We start from the raw sequence: 21391 nt of genomic DNA on the forward strand, positions 1-21391 counted from the left end.
TGTGGTTCATTTTTAACACAAAAACACACACATTAATCCAAGCATCGAACCCAGAGACTTACGGGGCTTCAGTACGGTGAGAATTCCGCTCCTGACACACAATGGCCTCCGGCTCCTACCGGTTGCTAAGCTCCTTCACGGCCACGGGCCGCTGCGCTCCTTCCCTGGAATCGAAACCCCGTAGTCCACGGCGTTTCTGGAATGTTCTATCTTTATCCAGGACCCATTTCTGGGAACTTTAAACTACTTCCATTATGAAATTCCAACGAATGACAACAAACAAAACAGCTCAGTGTGTAGCTGCCATCCGGCCTTAGAGGGAGAGACCTACTTTACAACAAAAACACCGTCCGGCCGAACCTGGACTGAGGACGCGCATAGACTACTTCCTGGCCTGCGCGTTCACGTGATGTATTGCTCCGTCTTCAACCCGCCCCCATATCTCTCTCTCTCTCTCTCTCTCTCTCTCTCTCTCTCTCTCTCTCTCTCTCTCTCTCTCTCTCTCTTCATATCTCTCTCTTCATATCTCTACCTATTGATGAGGCCTAGTCTTGTCGAGGACATCCATCTTAATCATATATTAGACCATTCCAGAATCCAGTCAATTTAGTAAATATCTATTCCCACAGAATAGTTTTAAACCACCTGAGGAAGGGTCTGGCAGGGTTAGGGTTAGAAGACTCCAACTACAGAAGCCTTGTACCAAATGACCCAGGGGCCTGCTTGTCATCCCTTTCCTAACATGAAATTGACTGTGAGCATGAATAGAAACAAAGAGCATCCTGAGACATAATCATGGTACTCAGGATTGATTACTTGAAAAATAACGTTTGAAAACTGGAATAAGTTCACTTCAGCTCACTTGATCCCATGCCGCCTGCATGTTTACAAAATTATTCAGGAATAAAAGTGGAAATAGCTATTGGGGGGAGTTGTCAGTGAATATGCAGGAGAAGGGGACGACTATTACAAGACTAGATAATTAAAAATAAAAGGCCTCCCTGTTATTCTTTTATTCATGCTACCTTCACAAGGATCCGACATTGTAGATATTTTGGGGATCTGTTCCTCAAAGAGCATTATGGACACTCATCAGAATAATTATAGAACACAAAAATAGAAGCGGAACATCGTATGACCATGTGGACCCTGGGGTGAACGCATACACAAGTCATTCGATTTAACCAACCAGAGACTTGCTGCTCAGGGCATCAAGGGTCGCACCACGGTTTTTCACATGACAAAAATGTGATGTGTAAATGCTAACGAACAAAGACAAGTTACTTCAACACACAGAAATGTTAAGTTACTTAAACTTTATTGACAAAAATTTACACAAGCATCTTTTGGTATTTTTGCTCTGGCAATTATATATCAAAATACCAGCTGATACACAGGCTGGGGGAAATATGTGTACAATTCTTTTTCTGATTTATGTTTCCTGAAACACACACTGTCATGCAATCAGTATGCAAGTATATCGGCACAGCACTATAAAACAGTGTTTGTACTGTAGAATTCAATGTCACTTCAGTGAGGCAACATGTTCTGCAGCTTGTACATATTTCATCCATAGACTGTATAGAAAAAATCCCATTACAGCATATTTGATAAACATTGACAATATGTGCATCATGGGTTTAACATTGAAAAATGAATCCTGGTGGTGACTTGATGGAACATGTTCATCAATGATTTCTATAGGCGCTGATTTTAACTATTTTCTTCGTATAGCTAGGCTTAGCTTAGCATAAGCTAAATCAAAGAAAGCCAAATCAAACCTAAATGTGACATTGACCACTTCGGAACACATCCCATTCCACTGAAACCTAGGTCTTATTTATTAATCAATTCTGACACTGCATTCCCAGAATCCTCCTGCTGCAGTTGGGTTAGCAAGTCCGACAGTTCGTTTATTTTTTAAATACAATGGTCATATCATACCATTTGTTTACTTGTTAGTATTTGTAAAAAGGCAGATGTAATGGAAAAAAATAGCACCATTTCAGGTGTGACTTTTAATTGAAAACTCTAAATTAAAAATCTACATAAACGCAACAACCCTGTTCTTCTCTTTATCCTTACTGGAAAGGCATGTCCTTAACAGGGCTGCATGTACGTTTTGTTTGCCACTGATAGGACAGGGTGGTGCTAGCGGATTAGCATACTGACTGTAGCAGAAGCGAGTGATTCCATGTTGAACTTGCAACATTTGTGGACTGCTTGGTACACAGTTGTTAATGCTAACATTGGTTATGTAGCAATATAAAAAATGTACATATAGCACCTAAATTTCACAGGGACAAGGGGCCATTTCCTCGAGCCTACTGTTTGTCTCTGTTCCGAGGTTTATTCTGTACAATTTAAATGAAGTCTTCTTGTGATGAGCACAGCTCAGAATATACTTCCAGTAGTAACAGAGTTCATATAAAAAGTTGGAGAAAACAGGATGATCTGCTGATTATGCAGCTGTCACTCTAAGTTACAAAAACAAACAATAAACATTCAAACAGCTTGTTCGCAAACCATTCTTTTCAAAAAGTTAAATATTCATGCAAATAAAATGTGTGGCCTCAAGACAACATTTAAGTGTTCAGTCATGAGTATGTTCATATATCAACATTTTTGGCAATGTTTTTTAATACAAGACAGTATTTTAAATATTCAGATTCACTTGCAGAGTACTAAACAACCCCAGCCTTCTTTAATTCATTTCCTCAAAGTCCGTTGACAGCTAACTGTATCTGAAGGAAATAGCTAAATGACAGGTTGCTGGACCCGTTTTCACACAGCACAGAGAAGTCAGTTACTGACACGTGTTGTAGATCTGGATCTGTTTGTTGATGTCATTGAGGATGGCTTTCATCTTGTCCTCCAAGCCGTCCAACTGACGAGCTTTCCCCTCCAGCCTCCTCTGGTTCTCCTCATAGTTCTTTTCTAGCTCTGTGACAACAGGGAATTTAAGGAATAGTTATATAGCTAGACAATAGCATAATTAATCTACATGATTTTGATACAGTTGATCATCAAAGTCATTTAAAAAAAGTTGCAGAGTACATCATAATTTCACAAAACACAACAAATTAATTGGTTCCTCAGGGATTGGTTTTAAGACCACTACTTTTTAAATGAATGGTATCTTGAAAAGTCATGATAATGGTTTTCAAAGCTATGATGATGACACGCAAGGTTATGTGGTTGACTCTTGTTATGGCAAAACGCCTATTGATGCTCCTTTACATGTTTTTAAATACATCAGTCATAGGATAAAACTGAAATGTAAATTTCAGATTGAAATAAACTGAAAACAGCTAAGGTGTGACCATCAGTCTTTGTCTAAACAATGCAGAGAGGCAACTACATGTTTTCTTATCCAACAGTCTAGCCGACAATGCTTCCCTATCTTCTTCCCTACGATAATTCGCTTCAACCAATTCTATTTTTAGTGACCTATCTATTTCATTGGTGTTATTATTTCTCTGTACCCTTTAAATGTGTTGTAGACACTAGTCTTTACATGTTAGATGTGTTCTGTGTTAAGATCAGCGCCGCAGTCACCTGTAAGGTGCTTCAAAATCGCACTACTCTGTGTGAAAGTAGATAGATGTAGATACATTTAGATAATGTTTGAATGGACACATAAACACACACACTGAGGTTCCGGCCCATCAGGACTATAACCTTGCGCCATCTGAACAGTTTTTTCCCTATGGCAGTGGGGCTCACAAACAAGCCCCCTGCATCACACTGACTCTGCTGACCCCCCCCCCCCCCCCCCCCCCCGCACATAATTCATAACTATATATTATTGGCACTATCACCAATCTCTGCACCTTAGAACCGCACGTGCCAATAACTCTCATAACTCTCTTACTGTGTATATTGTTGTTCGATTGTTGTTTTTATATTGTTGTTTGTACAGTGCACCAACCACACCAAGGCAATTTCCTGTATGTGCAAATATACATGGCAATAAAAATAATTCTGATTCTGATTCTGATTCTGATGTAAGTAGGCACCTGCTAGTCTCTGCAGCTTGTTCTGGGCATCCTTCAGTAGTTCCTTTGCGTCGTCTCTGAGACCCTCAGCTCTTTTCTTTGCGTCCTGCACGGCCTTGGCCTTGCTGTCAACCCGCTGCTGCACCTCGTGGTATTTGTCTGTCAGCTGGCCATCTAGAATCTGGACATCAAGACAGCAGGAAGAATTTTCTATAATAGCTGTTGATTCTTTCAATGAAGCCACACACACTCACACATATGAACAGATGCTCACCTGCTTGGCTTCATTTGCTTTGTCTCGTGCCATGGTGGCTGTCTCTTCAGCTCGGGCCGCTGCCATGCTGTTGTTGGCACGTTTGGTCTTCAGGGCATTGATCTCCTGTCCCAGTGTGCCCAGGCGCTCCATGGCATCATTCAGGTCCTTCTCACCATTGGACGTCTCTGACTCGATCTCAGGAGAGAAAACCCACAAGTAAATTCTGATCTATTTTAAATAGTACTATTACACAGTTTGTGTTGCTATCATGAGACAAAGCGGAAGATCTAAAAATGACATGTTTCATGTCATAATTAATAATAATTAAGTAATCATTGATCAGCCTGTCCACACAATATTTGTGAGAGTGGGAGTGTGTATGTGTGTGTGTGAGAGAGAGATAGGCAGCAGCACCATCTATTAAAACCTAAAAATACTAATATCATAGATATAGCAGTGATATAAGTATGTGTACAATAAAAAAAAACGTGACTCATATCTGACTGACGTTTTTGTTGATTACCTGTGCCAGTCGGGTCTCAGTCATGTCAATGTCAGCTTTGGCTCTTGCTATGGCTTTCTCTGCTGAGGTCTGGGTAGTCTTAGCATCCACCAAGGCCTGTTTTACTGTCTCTGCTGTCGTCTTTACTTCCTCAGAATGATGCCTAACAAAAACAAAGTGATAAGCATGAAATGCTCCCTGCTAGCACAAAATATCTTATACCCGTACAAGTCTGGTGCTGGCTCCTCTACCTTGCCCTCTTGGCATCCAGCAGCAGTTGTTCTGCCTTGCGGACATCGCTCTGTGTCTGCGCCAGGATGGCATCCACATTTGAGAGGCTGCGAACCCGATCCTTAATTTCATCAGCAAGATGTCTGATCTGGAGGGGTGAAGCTGGGATGGAGAGCTCCAAAACATGGTTTGCCACTGCCTCAATACTGTCTGGATCAGCTCCCTCCTCTGAGTGAAAGATGGACATAAGAAGTGACATGGTTGACATAGGATATTCTATCTGTTTAAAAAAAAAATTAGAAGTCATCTAAGTCTCACGAGTGAGGAAGTCTCTGATCTGTTTGATGAGGTCTCTCAGGTCATTGTTGGAGCGCTCCACTTTGTTTTTTGTGGCTGTGGCTTTGTCCAGAGCTGCTTGGGCTTTACCCTTGGCCTCTTCTGCTTTGGTCTTGGCCTCTGCCACCTGAAACAAAAGCAGAAATGCCAATACAGGATAAGGATAACAGATACAACTTCCTCCTCACTGTATATCTTACTAAATATAAATAGTAGAGTTTAAAAAGTATGGAAACTTAACTATTTTATATTCTGTAAGTGTTCTCAGAGGGTAGAGTGGCTTCATCCACTCTGCCATTGAAGTCAATTTCACATTTATGCGTTAATAGTACACACCTTGGTGAAGAGTCCCTCCACCTCTCCCATAGCTTTGTTCAGCTCCTTCTCCGCGTGTTTGGCTCTCTCCAAAGCATTGTCAGCTACCGACACAGCCCCGTTACAGTTCAGGCCTCCACAGTGACGGTTTCCCTCATCGTCACGGCAACCTGCACCCCCACATGGGCTTTCCCCACAGGGAGCATCACCCGGGGCACCACACACCTGTTGGGACAGGTATACATGTATTTGTAATTGTGTGAAATTTTCAACATTACGTGTATGTGTAGGACTGAGACACTTCACTGCTCAGCCGTCCTACAATAATATAAAAACAAAACAAACAAAATGATCCTCCAATGTTTTATCATATAAATAAATATGTTTTTACCAAAATGGGAATACATAATTTTGATGAAACCATCACATAGCAGAGAGTCAAGCAACTACACAGTGAAAGCAAGAGAGCAGTAAGTTATTGATAACCAGTGAGATAGACACGGATCTTCATCAACATTCCAACATCAGTGGGAGAGCGTGGCCTAGGGGATAGAGCGGGTGTTCTGCAACAAGAAGATTGCCGGTTCGAATCCCACTCTATCCCATCTGCATGCCTAAGTGTCCTTGTCAAGATACTGAACCCCTAAATGGCCCCTCATAAATGCTGAGTGTTGTAAAAATGTAGTTCGCTTTGGACAAAAGCATCAGCTAAAATGACATGTAATCTTAATTCTGCTATTCTATAAATCTAAATGAAACACTAGCTACATTAATTTATTTACAACTTATGTGCAAAACCTCAGAGATGCTTATCTTGCTTTTAAACGTTTCTTAGTTGCTATAAAAATTCAGTTTATCAATATTTAGTCCATTCTTTTTAAGTCACATTTATCTTTTTATTATCACTGCCCAAAAAAGGCAACAAAAAAGGAATTACAATCTCTACAATCCCCCCTACTGGATAAACTTTAAGCCACTTTCTCAATTTAAGTGCCTCTGTAATTACTTCACTGTAAATTACCAGTGGTGGCAAACAAAATGTCTCGATCCTCATCTCATCCCAGCAAACCTTTTCGTTGATCTTCTTTATGTCCAAACCCTGTGCTCTGGTGCTGAGTTCTCCCAGCGCACGCTTGTTAGCTGCATTTTTACGGTTGAAGTCGTCCTTCTTGGCGGTGATAAGGCGCTCGGTGCGGCGGCGGGTGTCTGCAGATTGGCTGACTGTGCTGGGCCTGGTGGTTGTCGACGCGTTGGCACGCCTCTCAGCATCACGAGACTTGTTGTAGGAGCTACGGATGCTGTCGTATGCACCTAGAGGAGAAATGTACATTTTCACTTACTACGATCAATCAGTGTAAAGTTGGAGTAAGTTTAGATAATGGGTTGTTAGGGACTATTGATTATTAAGGATGAGAAGGGGAAGAAAAGGGGATTACTCTACTCTCCCTCTTTTCTCACCTAGGAAGTTAGAGTTTTTCAGGACGTCCAGCTGATGGTGTAGCTGCTCAGAAGTGAGGTTTAGTTCTTTGGCCTCTCGCTCCAGAGCGCTCAGCTCCTTGCTTGCCTCAGAGTTGCTGTCCTGTACGATGGTTAGGTCTCCTTCCAGACGGTTCAGGGTGTCCGTGGTCTCACCGATCTGTGCCCTATGCAACAAGACAAGCGGTTGTTGGGAGATGGAATCCTGATATGATTTCAAATTTTCTTACTTAGACAAATTAAATAAATCTACTATTCAGCTGAGGAGATTTTTCTCTACTACAAAAGCAAATAAACGAAATAAACTACACTAGGTTTTAAATGAATATTGACGAATAGTCTTACTTGAGAAACAGAAAATTATGTTGTATCAATTAAAAATTATTGTGGAATGTCATAGCTGTACCTTAGATCTTCGATAAGCTCCATTAGGGTAGCTACAGCTGCAGCGGTGGCATTGCGTGCATTAACGATTCCCTGAGCCTTTGCCAGTTTCTCCTCCAGGTCTCTGAAGGCCTTCTCATAGGCGCCAGTGAGCCCAGTGGTCTGAATCTCATGGGCACGCTCTGCCAGAGCCTTGGTGCGCACTGCCAGGTCCTGTTAATGACACGCAATTGTGAAGAGGGGGATCATGGTTGACTTCTCAACAATCAGAAATTCAGTTTTTCACTTCTAAATGAGGACTGGTGTTTGACTGCACCTGAACAATGCGATCCCAATCCCCGAAGCACTGGTGGCAGGGCTGACAGTTGGGGAACTGGCCAGAGAAGCCTCTCGCACACTGATCACAGCGCACACCTGACACCCCCTGCTGGCAAACGCAGTGTCCAGTCACGCGGTTACACTGAGAGGTCTCGATACCCCGCCAGTCACAGTCACATCCTGGAGGAGGCAAAGCACAAGGACTGTATCGTGAACGTTGGACAAGAGGACTGTTTATAATGAAAACAAGTTTGATGTATGTTTGTATGTTATATGCAAAATATGATGAATTATAAAGCAATGGACACCATAGCAGCTGTTAATTCAAGTCTTGATTATTATGAAAAAGATCATGTGCAGCACATTCATATCTGAAGCAAATGCTCGAATGTATCCGGTTAAAATACTCATAGGATGTAAATCTGAGTCTCAAAGTTAGGCTGGGTAATCCTGGAAAAGTTAGCAAGAGCAGGTGGTAGATACATACCGCCCCCTCCAATCAGCTCTCTCATCAAAGCTACGCCCCCAAAATAAGCTTCTGAACATACAACGCTTTTTGCACTGTCCATAGATGAGCTATCTATAACCATCTCTCTACCTCAGCAGCTAAAGCACTTAATTTCTGCATTGAATCCTTTGTGTTACTTTCATTCTGTTCATTCCAACTACTACACAACATGTAGGTATGTCCTCACCTCTGCACTGCGTCCTGGGGTCTCCCCAGTAGTTCTCCTGACAGTCTGTGCACGTCTTCCCTCCAAAGCCATCACGACATTGACACTGACCAGTAAACTGGCAGATAAAAAAAGATAAATAACAAATTATATTAAGTCACCGGTGATCTGAACATATTCAGAGTTTTAATAAAAGTTTCTTTATGTTCTATACCTCATTACAGGAGGAGGTTACAGAGTTGTTGGGGTCACAGCCGCAGGTCTCACAGGCTTTCCCGCTGGCCAGGTTCCAGTGGTTGGGGGCACAGTGGTCACATGTCAGACCTATGACGTTTTGCAGACACTGGCACTGGCCTGTGGAGCGCTGGCACACACAGTCTCCCCGCTCCATACACTGGCTGCTATCAGTACCCAGGAAGTTACAAGTGCACTCTGAAATGAAAATAGTAACCAAAAAAAATCGCCATCATGTTACTTTTTTTATGAAACAACATTAATGTGCAAGCCTTTTCGGAACCTGTTACTCACTCCTGCAGTTGCGTCGTGAAGCATCTCCGAAATAGCCGCTCTTGCAGATGCCACAGCTCGGGCCCTCAGTGTTGTAGAGGCATTTCCTGCACTCTCCGGTTTGCCTGTCACACGCATCCATGTCCGACATGTCTATGTTGTTGTGGCACTGGCACGGCCGGCAGTGCCCCCCAGGTTGCGAGGGGTTGCCAAAATATCCCGGGGCACATTCATCACATCGATCACCTAAGATCAGAGAGAAGCAAACAGAAAATAGAGTGAAAGTTTAAACAAATGGAAACTTGAACTCATAGCCAAAGAATCAATTGGTTATTAAAAGTAACCTTGAACTTCCTTGAGTTTACCAAGTGTCATTTTACAGGAGATCAGCATCTCTTCTGTGTTCAAATGAAGAATATGGAGCATCTTTTGAAGTTATACCTTCGTATAGATCTCATAAATGATATTTTGGCTCATCAGAACCACATTATCATAAGTATTTGCCAAGATTCTGCAGAAAACCCCACAGACTTCCAGGACATGTTGCTAGAATCAGCACATTTAGTCACTGCTCACTCAATGACATTTGGTTAAACAGCTCTCATTAGTAGCATAACTGTGTTTGTCATCACATTATAAACGACATATTAACATATGACACATCTGAGATGATATTTCCTTCCGCTTCAAGATTCTCTACACAGACAAATGGATCCACTCTGGACACTTCCTGTTATATCCATTATATATCTGTGTTTGTTTTACTAATTGCTTGCTTGTTTTGGTGAGCCGAAGAACAATTTCCAACTAGGTGGACAGTAAAGATATTTACGTATCTGGATTCGGTTTGGACTCAGAAGAATTAATACTTGGGATGTTTGACAGTGATGCAGTGGTGGGCAGAAGGAGAGAAATTTGGATAGAAAATATTATAGCTTCTCAGGGGGGGCTACATCTCTTCCATTAGTTTCATAAGTCTGCCTTATTACTTCAAATGAAAATATGTTTTAAATACGTCTTATATTTTTGAAAGACATGTCTCTTGTGTTGTCCTCTTACATTAGAAAGTAGTAAAAGGTTATCTCAAATTACTCAAAGGGACAACATTTAGGGGGTCCCAGGAATATGTTCTCTCTTGTTGGAGGTTCTTGGAATAATTGAGAATCTGTGATCTACCACATAGGTCCAAATGACCATGTTGAAGTTTGAGGTTCAGTAGCCTACAGTGCTCTACACAATGCTTCATTAAAAAAGTTAGGATGGTTTAAAAAAATTACAATATAACCCTTTACTCTCCTGTCGCTGAGTTGACCGCTCAACCACATCCCGGCCTCATACGTGTATAGATAAAGGTGAACAGTTAAACCTCTAGAGGAGACAGAAGCTGACCCAGACTGAGAATCACACATACATCTCTGTAAAAAGCCTTTCTAACATTTCCCTCTATTTCTTTTTTAAGTAGCGTGACATGATCACACAAATCAGGGTCAGGTGCTTGTGTCGGGGACATTTACACAGACCTGGTTCAAATCAGGTTTTGAAATGACTTAACCTTTTGTCATTGGTGTTTATGCAATTTAATGGATTAAGGATGAATTATATAAATATATATATATATATATATATATATATATATATATATATATATATATATATATATATCATAGTATAGTATTGTATATATATATTTATAATATTATTATATTCTTTGAGTTAGGTCTCACACGGGGGCAGGTGTACACTGTGGCACAGCACCATTAACGAAAGGGGTGCTGAGGACACACATGGGGATAGTTAAAGTGGAGGGTTGGACGAAAAAATTGAGGAGGATCATGAAGTGGAGGGGAAGGGACGAGGATGGAGGGGTCAACCATCATTACTCACGCTTAAAAATGGCCACCCCGGAGCGTTTAACAATCCCTGTGCCAGTTATACAGGGGAAGGAGGGAAATGACAAATAACACAGGTTACCATTCACCAGAGCTCACCAACCAACATCAGTCTTACCTTATTTTCACTCATGTCCATTGGCTTGTTGTGTAAAGAAAAAATATTTACACTTGAGCACTGTTATATTTAAGAACTGCTGTGGAGGCAGAAGGAGCCTCAGTGATTGTCTCTTTTGACGCAGAGAGGCTTTTTATAGTTATTTTTAAAATCATCAAGAGAAGCATAACAATGCAGTTCAGGTGTGTAACTGGTATACACAGTGTAACAGGTTCTGAATTCATACAAAACACACATATCAGTATCTCCACTTAATGATGAAGAGGAGAAAGATGGTGAGGAGAAAGCAATGGACGAACAAGACGGCAAGAAGAAGACAAAGTAACATTGCATTAATAATCAGAATTTTACCTGTGTAACCCTGGTTACAGTTGCAGATAATTTGCCTGTTACGGTTGTCCTGGTAACAAGAGGCAGCAAAGTGGCGTCCGCTGTTGGGACCGTCTGGACAGGGGCACGGACGACACTGGCCACTAAATGGTATGCCCAGAACTGGGTTACCGTAGTAACCATTGGCACACCTACAGAGATGAATGAAAATAAAGTGAATGTGGTGCATATTTTGCATGTGATATCAAAAATCTATTCACATTGACTTAAAATAACCAAATAATGTCCTGTCTTCATCCTCATATCTATATTATAAACAGGGTCAAAAAATGTTTCCACTAATGCCTATCTTTTCAAGGTATGTTTTAACTGAACCCCTCATACTGAAGTATCACCTTTCACACTTGTCTCCTCCAGTGTTGTCCTTGCATTTGATGCAGGCTCCAGTTCTCTGGTCACACTTGTCTGCGTGTCCGTTACACTGGCATGGTCGGCAGTTGGGGAAGCCCCAGTGACCTGCCTGGCACCCGTCACAATGCTGACCAAACGCCCCTGGGCGGCACTGGCACTGACCGGTGAACTTGTCACAGAGGCGACTGAGAGAGCCTTCCAAGCTGCACCCGCAGGCTGGACAGGGGGAGGCACAGGGAGAAGAAGGTGGGTGAAGAAGAAAAGGATTCAAAGGGAAAAAGAGAAAAAGAGGAATAAAAGATAAATCATTTAACAACTTTGCATTTGCAGTTGTGCACTGAGAGACAGTAGAGGGCGCCACTATGCTCAAAACCGATAGGGATCAAAATTGAAACAGTTCAATGTTTTAATGTTGTTACAAACAAATATTAGTCACTTTACCTTTACCTAACATTTACTTTACCTAAATAAATAATCAAAATGATTTAATTTAGGTTAAGAGAGTGCATATATGGACAATGTTGAAATGTTCCATCACACGATATGTTGCTTTAACACAGGGGTGTCCAAACTTTTTATCCCGAGGGCCGCATATAGAAAAAAATACGAAGGTCCGGGCCACTCACGGCACCACGCCCCCCTGCCCTGGAGCGGACTGTTGACAGTTGGGGGGGCGTGGCTGCGTTCTGAGGGACAGCTGCAATACAGTGGGACATAGTCCATCACATTACCTTTCATTTAGCTGACGCTTATATCCAAAGCAACTTACAATAAGTGCATTCAAGGGTACAAACCCAGAACAGCAAGAATCAAAATAAAAAATTATAATTTTTTTTTTTTTTTGAGGCGGGCCAATTTAAAATGGATGGTGGGCCGCAGATGGCCCGCGGGCCGTAGTTTGGACACCCCTGCTTTAACAGATCTGCATCTCAAGTGAAGATGAAAAGGCCTTGAGTTGTATCTGATTTTCTCACCTATGCAGCCTGAGGGTCCGAAGCCGTAAGTTCCAGGCGCACACTGGTCACAACGTCGACCAATCACATTGGGCCTGCAGCGGCACTGGCCCCCGCGGACATCACACAAAGAGCTGACGGAGCCCTGGAGGTCGCAATTACAAGCTGGACGAGGACAAAGAAACAAAAGCATCATGAACCCACTGTTCAACCAATAAGGACCGAGTGAAAATATTTAATATGATTACTAATTTTACACTTCACTCAACCTGTTGACTGACAGCTGAAACTGGCAAACGTGTGGCGTGCCAGTGGTGTTTTACCTCACTCCTGAATGGAGGCTTATTAGCCTAGAGAGGTTTTTCCTTTCTTTTGTGGTATTTCAGGACCTGCTGAGTTACAAGCAAACCCTACCACGGCTTGTCCTGAATTATACAATGGACGAAGTCTAACTAGCTCTGAGCATATCCCCCTTAATGGGTTCAGAATGCCAAGATCAAAGCTTATTTTTAGTGCCTCAGTTCGAATTAAAGAACCTTCATGCTTCAGTAGTGTGAACCTTAATCTCTGGCTTGGTTATGGCTCTAAGGTAAATTGTTTGCAGTTTTTTTCAGTGACAGTTTATATACCAGGGTTTATCTAGAGGAGAAAAGCATCAGTGAGTGGTAATGGACGGTAAATGGACTGCATTTGTCTGTTCCTTAAAATGTATCTAACAATATAAATCATCAATGTTCTACACTTTTCTATTACACCTTATTCTCACACTGCTGGCACAGTTGTCAGGGGCAATTTAAAATGTTAAAAGGGGATTGCAGTATTTTTTTGTACCTGGGTTAATAAATGTGTTTGTGTAAATGAATAGTATTTAGAAAAATGTTTGGAATTGGTTGAGTAGTGTTGTCTTTGCAACATTACACACGCTGCCTCACTAATTATTAATTAAATAATTGAAGGCAGTTTAATAAGCCTTCTTTCCACTCACGCAGAGCGCCGTCATTTACGATGGCCGACATGCTGGTGATGAGCTTGGCACAGGTGTCACTCATCAGCGGACGGGTCACACTCTTCGCCACCTCGTGGCAGCGGTACCGCTCATAGGTCTGCTTCCTGATGTTCGAGGCTGAATCCCCTGCGTTGAACATCTCCATGGAGAAGTGGCGTGGCATCAAGGAGATCTAGAGAAGATGAGGAGGGAGCTGTTTGAGTGTGGAATGAAAACTACAATTTCTTTATGAGTCAGATGCTCATTGGAAAAAAAGATTCTCACCGAGTCCACAAGGATGACGGCGTCGGCTCCGGTGAGGATACTGTTGGCATCATGATAGCGGCGGAACTCAAAGCGGAGGGTGTATGTCACACCCTTCTCCAGACACACAGGCTGAGGAGGGACCATAAACCTGAGGCAAACAGAGTCAGCTCACAGTTCACATTCAGCAATTACCTGTAATGCTTTAGTGTGTTTGTTGAGTGTTTGAGCCACGGACCTGGCTCCAGCGTGCAGGGAGACTGTGAGCTTGTCATCATCTGGGATGGTGTTTCCACACGGGCTACTGGTAGGAATCGGCCCTGGACGGATCACCGTTATCCGCACCTCCTCCCAGTCCCGTGGCATCTAGCAACAAAACCCAGTGTTCAACGGTTAATATGCAGCCAGATGCACACTGACCATGAAATACGACCACGAAAAAGAGGAAGAGAAAAGTAACAAGGTAACGGCTGTCTGGACTGAAAGACAGGACATCAACCGACTATGGTATGGAAAATGATCAACATGTAAAATATACATGATTTCTAGACTAATGGCTGAAACATGCAAAACCACAAGCCTGTATTATGTTAATAGGCAGTGGAGCTTTGTCTGTAAAGGAAAGTATATAGCTGATGCAATTGTCTTAAATATGATAGCTCTGTCAACCTCTCTCATCACTGTCTGTCAGTCAGGAGACTTTTAGCTTGGTATAAACCAGAATTATGTTCATGGCCTTTTAAACCTTTCATCTAAGTGTTTTTATTTCTTCATGATCCTTTTTTTTTATTTAGGACCTTCCAGATAATAAATGCACAAAAACACAGACCTGAGACTCATAGCGAATGAGCAGGTCATATTCCATGGAGTAGGGAATGTTAGTGATGAGGAACTCCAGGGTGCCGCCCTCAGGAACCCGGGCGAACCCCATTCCCGTCCAGGTGGCAGGTCGACCTGGCTGGTGCTCCTTAGTCTCCAGCATACAGCCCTTAAGAATATTCAGACATATTTATAAAGTTATATTCCCATGCTAGAGCCATGGAATCACTCCAATACATGTGTTTGGAAAAAGAAAACAAGTTGGCTCACCTGTCCCATTTTGGCCAACTCTGCCTCATACAGGAAGTGATCCACAGCCATGAAGAAATATCCGGACTCCACCTGCGTACACTCGCGTCCCATCATGTGAGCGCGGCAGCGACACTGACCGCTCTCCATGGAGCAGCTACAGAGAAGACAAATTACTCTGTTAATTCACTGTTACAGTTTTTGTTATAGATGCTTCACCATTAAACACAAATGTAAACATAGTCTTTAGCAATGCCAGTGACACAAAGTGGTATGTTTAGCTGCATGCTAACATCAAAATGCTAATGTGCCGAAGCCAAAATACTGATGTTTAGAAGGTTCATCATCTCTGTTAAGCATGTTAGCATGCTTATGTAAGCTATTTTATTTAGTGACTTTATTGTTCGGCTACACTAACATGCTAAACATTTCACTGCGGTAATCAGCTTAAAGCTGAATAGGATTGAGGTGTCATTTTTGGGGGGTATTTTAGTCATAAGCTATTGAATAGGTTTAGGGTTATTGGTTAGGCCTATGATAGCCGTAGGAGACAAAGTTATTATTAAGTCTGTGTTTGTTATTGTTTATATTTGGCTGCAGATATTGTTTTATTATTACTACCAGATAAGGGAGGCAAGGAGTGTGGGTTTGGCTTTTCTTTTTTCACCCGTTCAATATAGATAAAGACAGGAATAGGACTCAACATTCTCTGTTGACTGTCACATTTAGCTTTTGGTTAGAATATTGTTTAAAACCATAAGACGCATCTTGGACTCATGGATCTTTTTTTTTAATTTGCACATTAAGGAGTCTGCTTAGCTGCATCTTTTTTATTTTTCATGGTGAATAAAGTTGCTACAATGGCTTTAGATGAACAGTTGACAGCTGACCAAGGTTTGTGTGTTTCCCAGCAAACCATCTAACAGTTTTAAAAGTAATTTGTTTGCCTGTGGAATTAAAAGTACGGCTTGTATTTTATAGACGAAGTTGCACAAGTCTTTTCTATAGCTTGGATTGACATGAAACACAATAGATAAGGAGCTGCAGTGGATTTTTTTTTTAAAATAAAAAGTCAAAGATACCACCACCCCACTGTGGTTGTATGCGTCAGTAGAGGTTCCGTCTAATATCCAATCTATTGAACTTCCCTAGTGGCAGTTCTGAAGTTTAATCTTTGAGTCCAAGTGAATGTTTGTACCAAATTTGAAGAAATTCCCTCATGCTGTTTTTCGGATATCGCCTTCATGAGAATGGGACTGATGTACGTACAGACTGACATCCCGGTAACATAATGCCTCTGGCTTATGGCTGTTGCCGGCAAGGAGGCAAAATAATAAATGAGTTCACTTTTAAATTCTAGTGGCACAACAGGACATGTTAGGGGCTGCCCACAGTCAGTATGAGTCATCCAATGGGGGATCATAAATGTTTCTGAATGTTTCTATAGCATACATCTAATAGAAGTTTGGATTAAAACAGTGGCCTGACTGACTGAGAGATCTAGAGTCATGTTTCTATTATCAATGGGTAACTGCATCAGTGCATTGTGTTTGAATATAAGATATCAACTGCACAGAGGATGATTAACATTTAACAAGAAGTGTATAAGTTGGAGGCCAATAAATCTGATGCTGCAGCTGCTGCTTTGGGGATAATGATCAGTTTCTAGATGTTGTTAAAGACAAAACCTAATAATTTGTAACAGCCACAGACTTGATGTTATACTCCCAACTGAGACTAAAGCGCCACTCACTGGTTGTCCAGCGCTCCTCCGATGTCGCACTCGCAACCTCTGCAGCCGTTCAGGTCGTGGCTCAGTGCCCAGTGTTCGGACTGGAAACACAGGAGGACAGAGGGACAGGGAGACAGACAGTTAGCTCCAGACAGACATGATGTATCACATGCTATAACTGTATGGACTGAGGGGACCTTCCACAGCAGCTTAACTGTCATGACTGTGTGTGAGCCATAAATGTTACATCCAGCTTTCTGATCCAATAAAACATCATTCATCGCCTTCAGGTTTATTTTATTTCTACCTTGTTCCTTCTAGTTAACTTTGTCAGATCTTCTCTTTCAAATAGAGCTTTACAATGTGGATATTTTTTCTTCTGAGGCAGCTTCTTTCTATGTGTACGTTTCCATATATTGTCTTTGTTAGTTCCGTTTCACCACATTGACAGTAACGTACATTTTCTCTTCAGGATTCATTAAAATATTATTTCCACTGTTGACATTATTGTTTCTAAATTGAGGCTCTGCACAGTCAGGATCCGTTTTCGGACCAGGTCCAGGTCCTGACCATTTTAGGCCTGCTGTAACACACACCAACCGGACAAGTCTCAAATCCCTGGGCTAAATTTAGACACAGAGCCAAGGCTCACATTCCTGCCTACACTATTCCTGGCTGAGTAGCTTTGGGACAACAGGTTTAATTAGAGACGGAAGCTGATCAGCACCTCACATCTTGGGCTGCTGGGGAAGAAAGTGTGGGAGATAAACAGGAGAAAGAAACAGGGTGAAAAGAAAAGAAGGATGACTAACCAATGACACTTGTTGCCTTCATTCAAATTCAAAGGGTCAGTGTGTAAGATTTAGTGACCTCTAGTGGTAAGGTGGCAGATTGCAACAAACTGGAATCCCATCCCTCCCCCTTCCTTTCAAGTATGTGTAAAAATATCATAAAATGTAAATCGCCCACTCAACGGCCAGTTGAGTTTGTTCACTCTGGTCTTCTGTAGAAATATTGTGGTGTACCATGACAGATTCTGTGGAGGAGGACCCGCTCCCTATGTAGACATAAAGGTCAGAGAAAAAATCGGAGGGAATTTTGTTCAACACCCTACTACTACCAATAGTTAGTTTGTAGTTAAGTAAGAAAGTCAATTTATATATATATAGAAAAAACATGGAAGAAAGAAAATATCAGATATTCCATTTAAGTCAGAAAACAAACAAAAGAAAGCCCTGACATTCATATATGACTTGAAACTGCGTAATTTACACCATGTTTTTAGCCTAAATGTCCACTGATATCTTCCCACGAGGTCCCTTCATAGCCCTTCGGACACACCATCGTGTGGCTATGTCCGCTAGCTTAGCCAATTCCAGTGGACTTTTAGGCATAAAACACGGAATAAATTACCTATTTTCGAGTCAAATATGAAGGTCGGGGCTTGTGGACTAAAAAGACCAGTCTTATGCTACGCCTTCTTACCAGACACTGGTCACAGCTGCGTCCAGTGACCAGTCGCTTGCAGAAGCAGTCTCCACTGATGGGGTCACACTGGGAGCTTCCTGACACGGTTCCTCTGTTGTCGCACCAGCAAGCTGCAGAGCGAGGGACCAGGGCAGAGGGCAAAAGTCATGACTTTTACTTTCACACAACAAGTTACTGCAGCACATTGGAACAAAAAACCATCAACATCAAAAAAATAAATAAACTGCAGGCACTATCGTAACTTTCAATGAGATCAGTTGTTACTGAGGCCAGTGGGAGATGGCCTGAGTTCCATTGAGTCATTTTACTGAAATCTTTTGAACCGTCAGTTCAGACAGAACAGTTTAGTTAAAGCCATAAGGGCAGTCCTGTTTGTAATGAAGACTGTAGGGTTTATTAATTACATGTAGTTTGAATCTTTATAGATTTCCTTTTAATAATATGATTTTATCATAACATTAAAACACCATTTAATATAAAGTATCAGATCTCTTTACATAATATTTTGTATTCTACCAGTATTATGATGATTATTTACTGAGTGATATTAACGTATGTAAATGCTAAGTGCAAATATACATTTTCGAATACTTGAAGAACTTCATCTCAGAGTGGACACTCTAGGTTGTTGTACTCACGTTGACAGCCCTGAGGGTTTTCGGCGCTTAGGCCAAAGAAGCCGGTTTTACACTTGTCACAACGCGGCCCCTCGACGTTGGCCTTGCAGCGGCACTGACCTCCCACCATGCCGAGGGAAGGGTCTGTGTGGCTGTCACACATCCCCCCATTCTGAGATCCATCCGGGTCGCAGTCACACGCTATGGGACAGAGGAGAAGTTAATTGTCATATGCTCAGTTTGTCTTGCTTGTGTGTGAGTTTAGGTTATGATGTGTTGGAATAAGATGTTGAACATAGATTTTGAACAGAGCATTCCAGCAGTTTGGAATGCTCTGTTCTATTGTCCTCTGCTAAAGCTCTGGAGTCCTCATCAAACAGTTGTGTGCAGGGCTTTTTCTAAATAGTATATGATGCAGCTTGAAGTTAGAAAACTTTGTGTTCATCCTACCTTACTGCTTTTTATAAAATAAACTGAATTTGCTTTTCTACTGTTCATTTGTCTGGTTTATATTCTTTGTAAAAGCTTGAATGACTAATTGTTATTTCAGAGGCCTGTTTATCATCAAGCTGTCTCTCTGTGTCTCGGTCCGATATGCTGGAAAAAATAACACAAAATGACCAAAATGATCTGGCATGACAGGTTTTGTTTGTCGCAGGCAACCAGTTGCTATAGTTTATCTAAGAACGTAGAAGAAGAACTTGGTCCACAGACCGAAGGCACACTGCCCCGCCCCCACTGACCGCTTAAGAGTGCTTCTTGCCTGTTTATTCAGTTTCTAATAAATGAATAGGTGTCCAAATTGCAGCAAATTTGATACTGCACTCCCCTAGATGACTGCGATTATACATGCCCAGTATGAAAAGTCACGAGATATGCATTCCACAGACAGACAGACATCCCCTAATGAGCCACACAAAGACACTCACCTACGCAAACGCGGGGGTCCCTCATATCCTTGATTGGGTCTTTGTAGTAGAACGGTTTGCACATCTCACAGTTACGTCCCATGGTGTTGTGCTGACAGTCGTCACACACTCCTCCACTGGTGTTGCCCGTGGCCAAATACACCGCCATGTCAAAGTGGCACGTGGTGGAGTGGCCGTTACAGTTACACTCTACAAAACAGGTTATGAATTCCAACAGATTAGTCATAAATTATGTTATTCTGCTTTTTCATTTCCACTTTCTTCAAGAGATTAAAGCCCAAAAAACAGCTCAAGTTATATCTTTTGATGTGTAAATGACGCTGTTATTTTAACTTGCTGACAGATAATTCCTAAAGAGGAAGCAGTACATATGACCTATTTATGCAATGATATTTTTAGCTAATTATCGCAATATATAAAGTTCTGCTGTTGCACCACACTTAAAGGAATAGTTCCCCCAAGAATAAAAATGTGTTCATCTACTCAGCATTACATTGTTGGAGGGGTGGGTGAAGTGTTGGAGTCCACAAAACATCTTGGGATTTCAGGGGTAAACAGCACTGCAGCGAAAGTTTTCAGTTTTTGAGAGTTCTTGCGATACTCACAAATTCTCACGAGAACTGCAGAACATTAATAGTATAAATGAGGTAGTTTCGAGTCGAATTTGAATGTCTGTCCTCCGGACACTTGGGAGACACCACAGGATCAGTATGGAGGCATGTTATGTTTTATTCTGTTGTTTTATTCTGTTTGAAGAAGGAGTCCCCAGTTACTTCAAATGTATTGATTTGGCTGCAACGCTGTTTACCCCTGAAACTCCATAAGTGTTTGGTGCACTTAAACACTTCACCCAAGCCTCCATTGGCATTAGGGGTAATAGATAAGGAGTGGATTTTTCGGTGAACTATCCCTTTAATGTCCATTGAGCCGTCTCTTCAGGACTCACTCTTGCAGGCGTTGGTGTTGCGACCTTCAGCTGGTTTCCAGGGCAGGTCATTGTGGAAGTCATCACAAAGCTCACAGTTCAAACCCTTGGTGTTATGGTTACACACACACCTGCCGTGAACCTTAGAACGAGAGGAAAGGGCAGGAGAGTTGCTGCAAACTGTTTGGGGAAGAGTGTGTGTGTGTGTGTTAGGATGTATGTGGGTGGGTATAATCTCACCATTCCTTCTATATCATCCCTGATGCCGTTGATGGGGGCGCACTCCGAGGCGTGGCCGTAGCAAAAGCAGTTTCCTCGTACGACAAGCTCATATATGGCGTAGTAATACTTCTCCTTTATTTCTGCTCTTGGGTCCAGCAGGTTGTCTCCTAGTGTGTGAAGTTTGGTGAAGTTCACTCTCAGGTTGGTGATCTTCAGCTGGTCTGTGGACATGAAGACATGAAGAGACTAAGTGGAGGAAGAACATGGCGTTGTCTTGAGGACAACTGCACAACAGCATATTTTTCCCAGTCTGGGCCAGTGGAGCGGGAAAGAGCCATTCTGGGTGGACAACAGTTGATGATCTGAGATGTTCTTGGCAGTAGTTAGTCCTCAGAGTTTTGAGGAACAATATATATGGAGCTTTAGGAGAAGCAGTTTAAATCCTGATGACATGTTGAAAACA

At 42.0% G+C, this 21391-nt stretch overlaps 1 protein-coding gene across 1 annotated transcript in view; it reads right to left on the reverse strand.

Annotated features, from left to right (window-relative positions):
- Positions 1-1301: 1301 nt before the first annotated feature.
- The window catches only part of lamb2 (laminin, beta 2 (laminin S)), a 45110-nt gene continuing 25020 nt past the window's right edge, over positions 1302-21391 (reverse strand). The window contains exons 8-35 of the mRNA XM_053425335.1: positions 20947-21149; positions 20728-20848; positions 19782-19970; positions 18874-19053; positions 18233-18345; positions 16769-16848; positions 15037-15172; positions 14777-14935; positions 14186-14313; positions 13969-14098; positions 13684-13876; positions 12720-12863; positions 11730-11961; positions 11356-11525; positions 9019-9243; positions 8705-8922; positions 8512-8608; positions 7815-7996; positions 7521-7711; positions 7097-7281; positions 6708-6949; positions 5660-5863; positions 5306-5450; positions 5008-5215; positions 4778-4919; positions 4273-4449; positions 4020-4179; positions 1302-2943 (exon numbers count right to left, since the gene is read on the reverse strand). Coding sequence (XP_053281310.1) covers positions 2807-2943; positions 4020-4179; positions 4273-4449; positions 4778-4919; positions 5008-5215; positions 5306-5450; positions 5660-5863; positions 6708-6949; positions 7097-7281; positions 7521-7711; positions 7815-7996; positions 8512-8608; positions 8705-8922; positions 9019-9243; positions 11356-11525; positions 11730-11961; positions 12720-12863; positions 13684-13876; positions 13969-14098; positions 14186-14313; positions 14777-14935; positions 15037-15172; positions 16769-16848; positions 18233-18345; positions 18874-19053; positions 19782-19970; positions 20728-20848; positions 20947-21149 — 4691 coding nt within the window. The 3' untranslated portion in view covers positions 1302-2806. The remainder of the gene's footprint in view (positions 2944-4019; positions 4180-4272; positions 4450-4777; positions 4920-5007; positions 5216-5305; positions 5451-5659; positions 5864-6707; positions 6950-7096; positions 7282-7520; positions 7712-7814; positions 7997-8511; positions 8609-8704; positions 8923-9018; positions 9244-11355; positions 11526-11729; positions 11962-12719; positions 12864-13683; positions 13877-13968; positions 14099-14185; positions 14314-14776; positions 14936-15036; positions 15173-16768; positions 16849-18232; positions 18346-18873; positions 19054-19781; positions 19971-20727; positions 20849-20946; positions 21150-21391) is intronic.

Source organism: Pleuronectes platessa, chromosome 6, assembly GCF_947347685.1.
Source record: "Pleuronectes platessa chromosome 6, fPlePla1.1, whole genome shotgun sequence".
Taxonomy (NCBI): Eukaryota; Metazoa; Chordata; class Actinopteri; order Pleuronectiformes; family Pleuronectidae; genus Pleuronectes; species Pleuronectes platessa.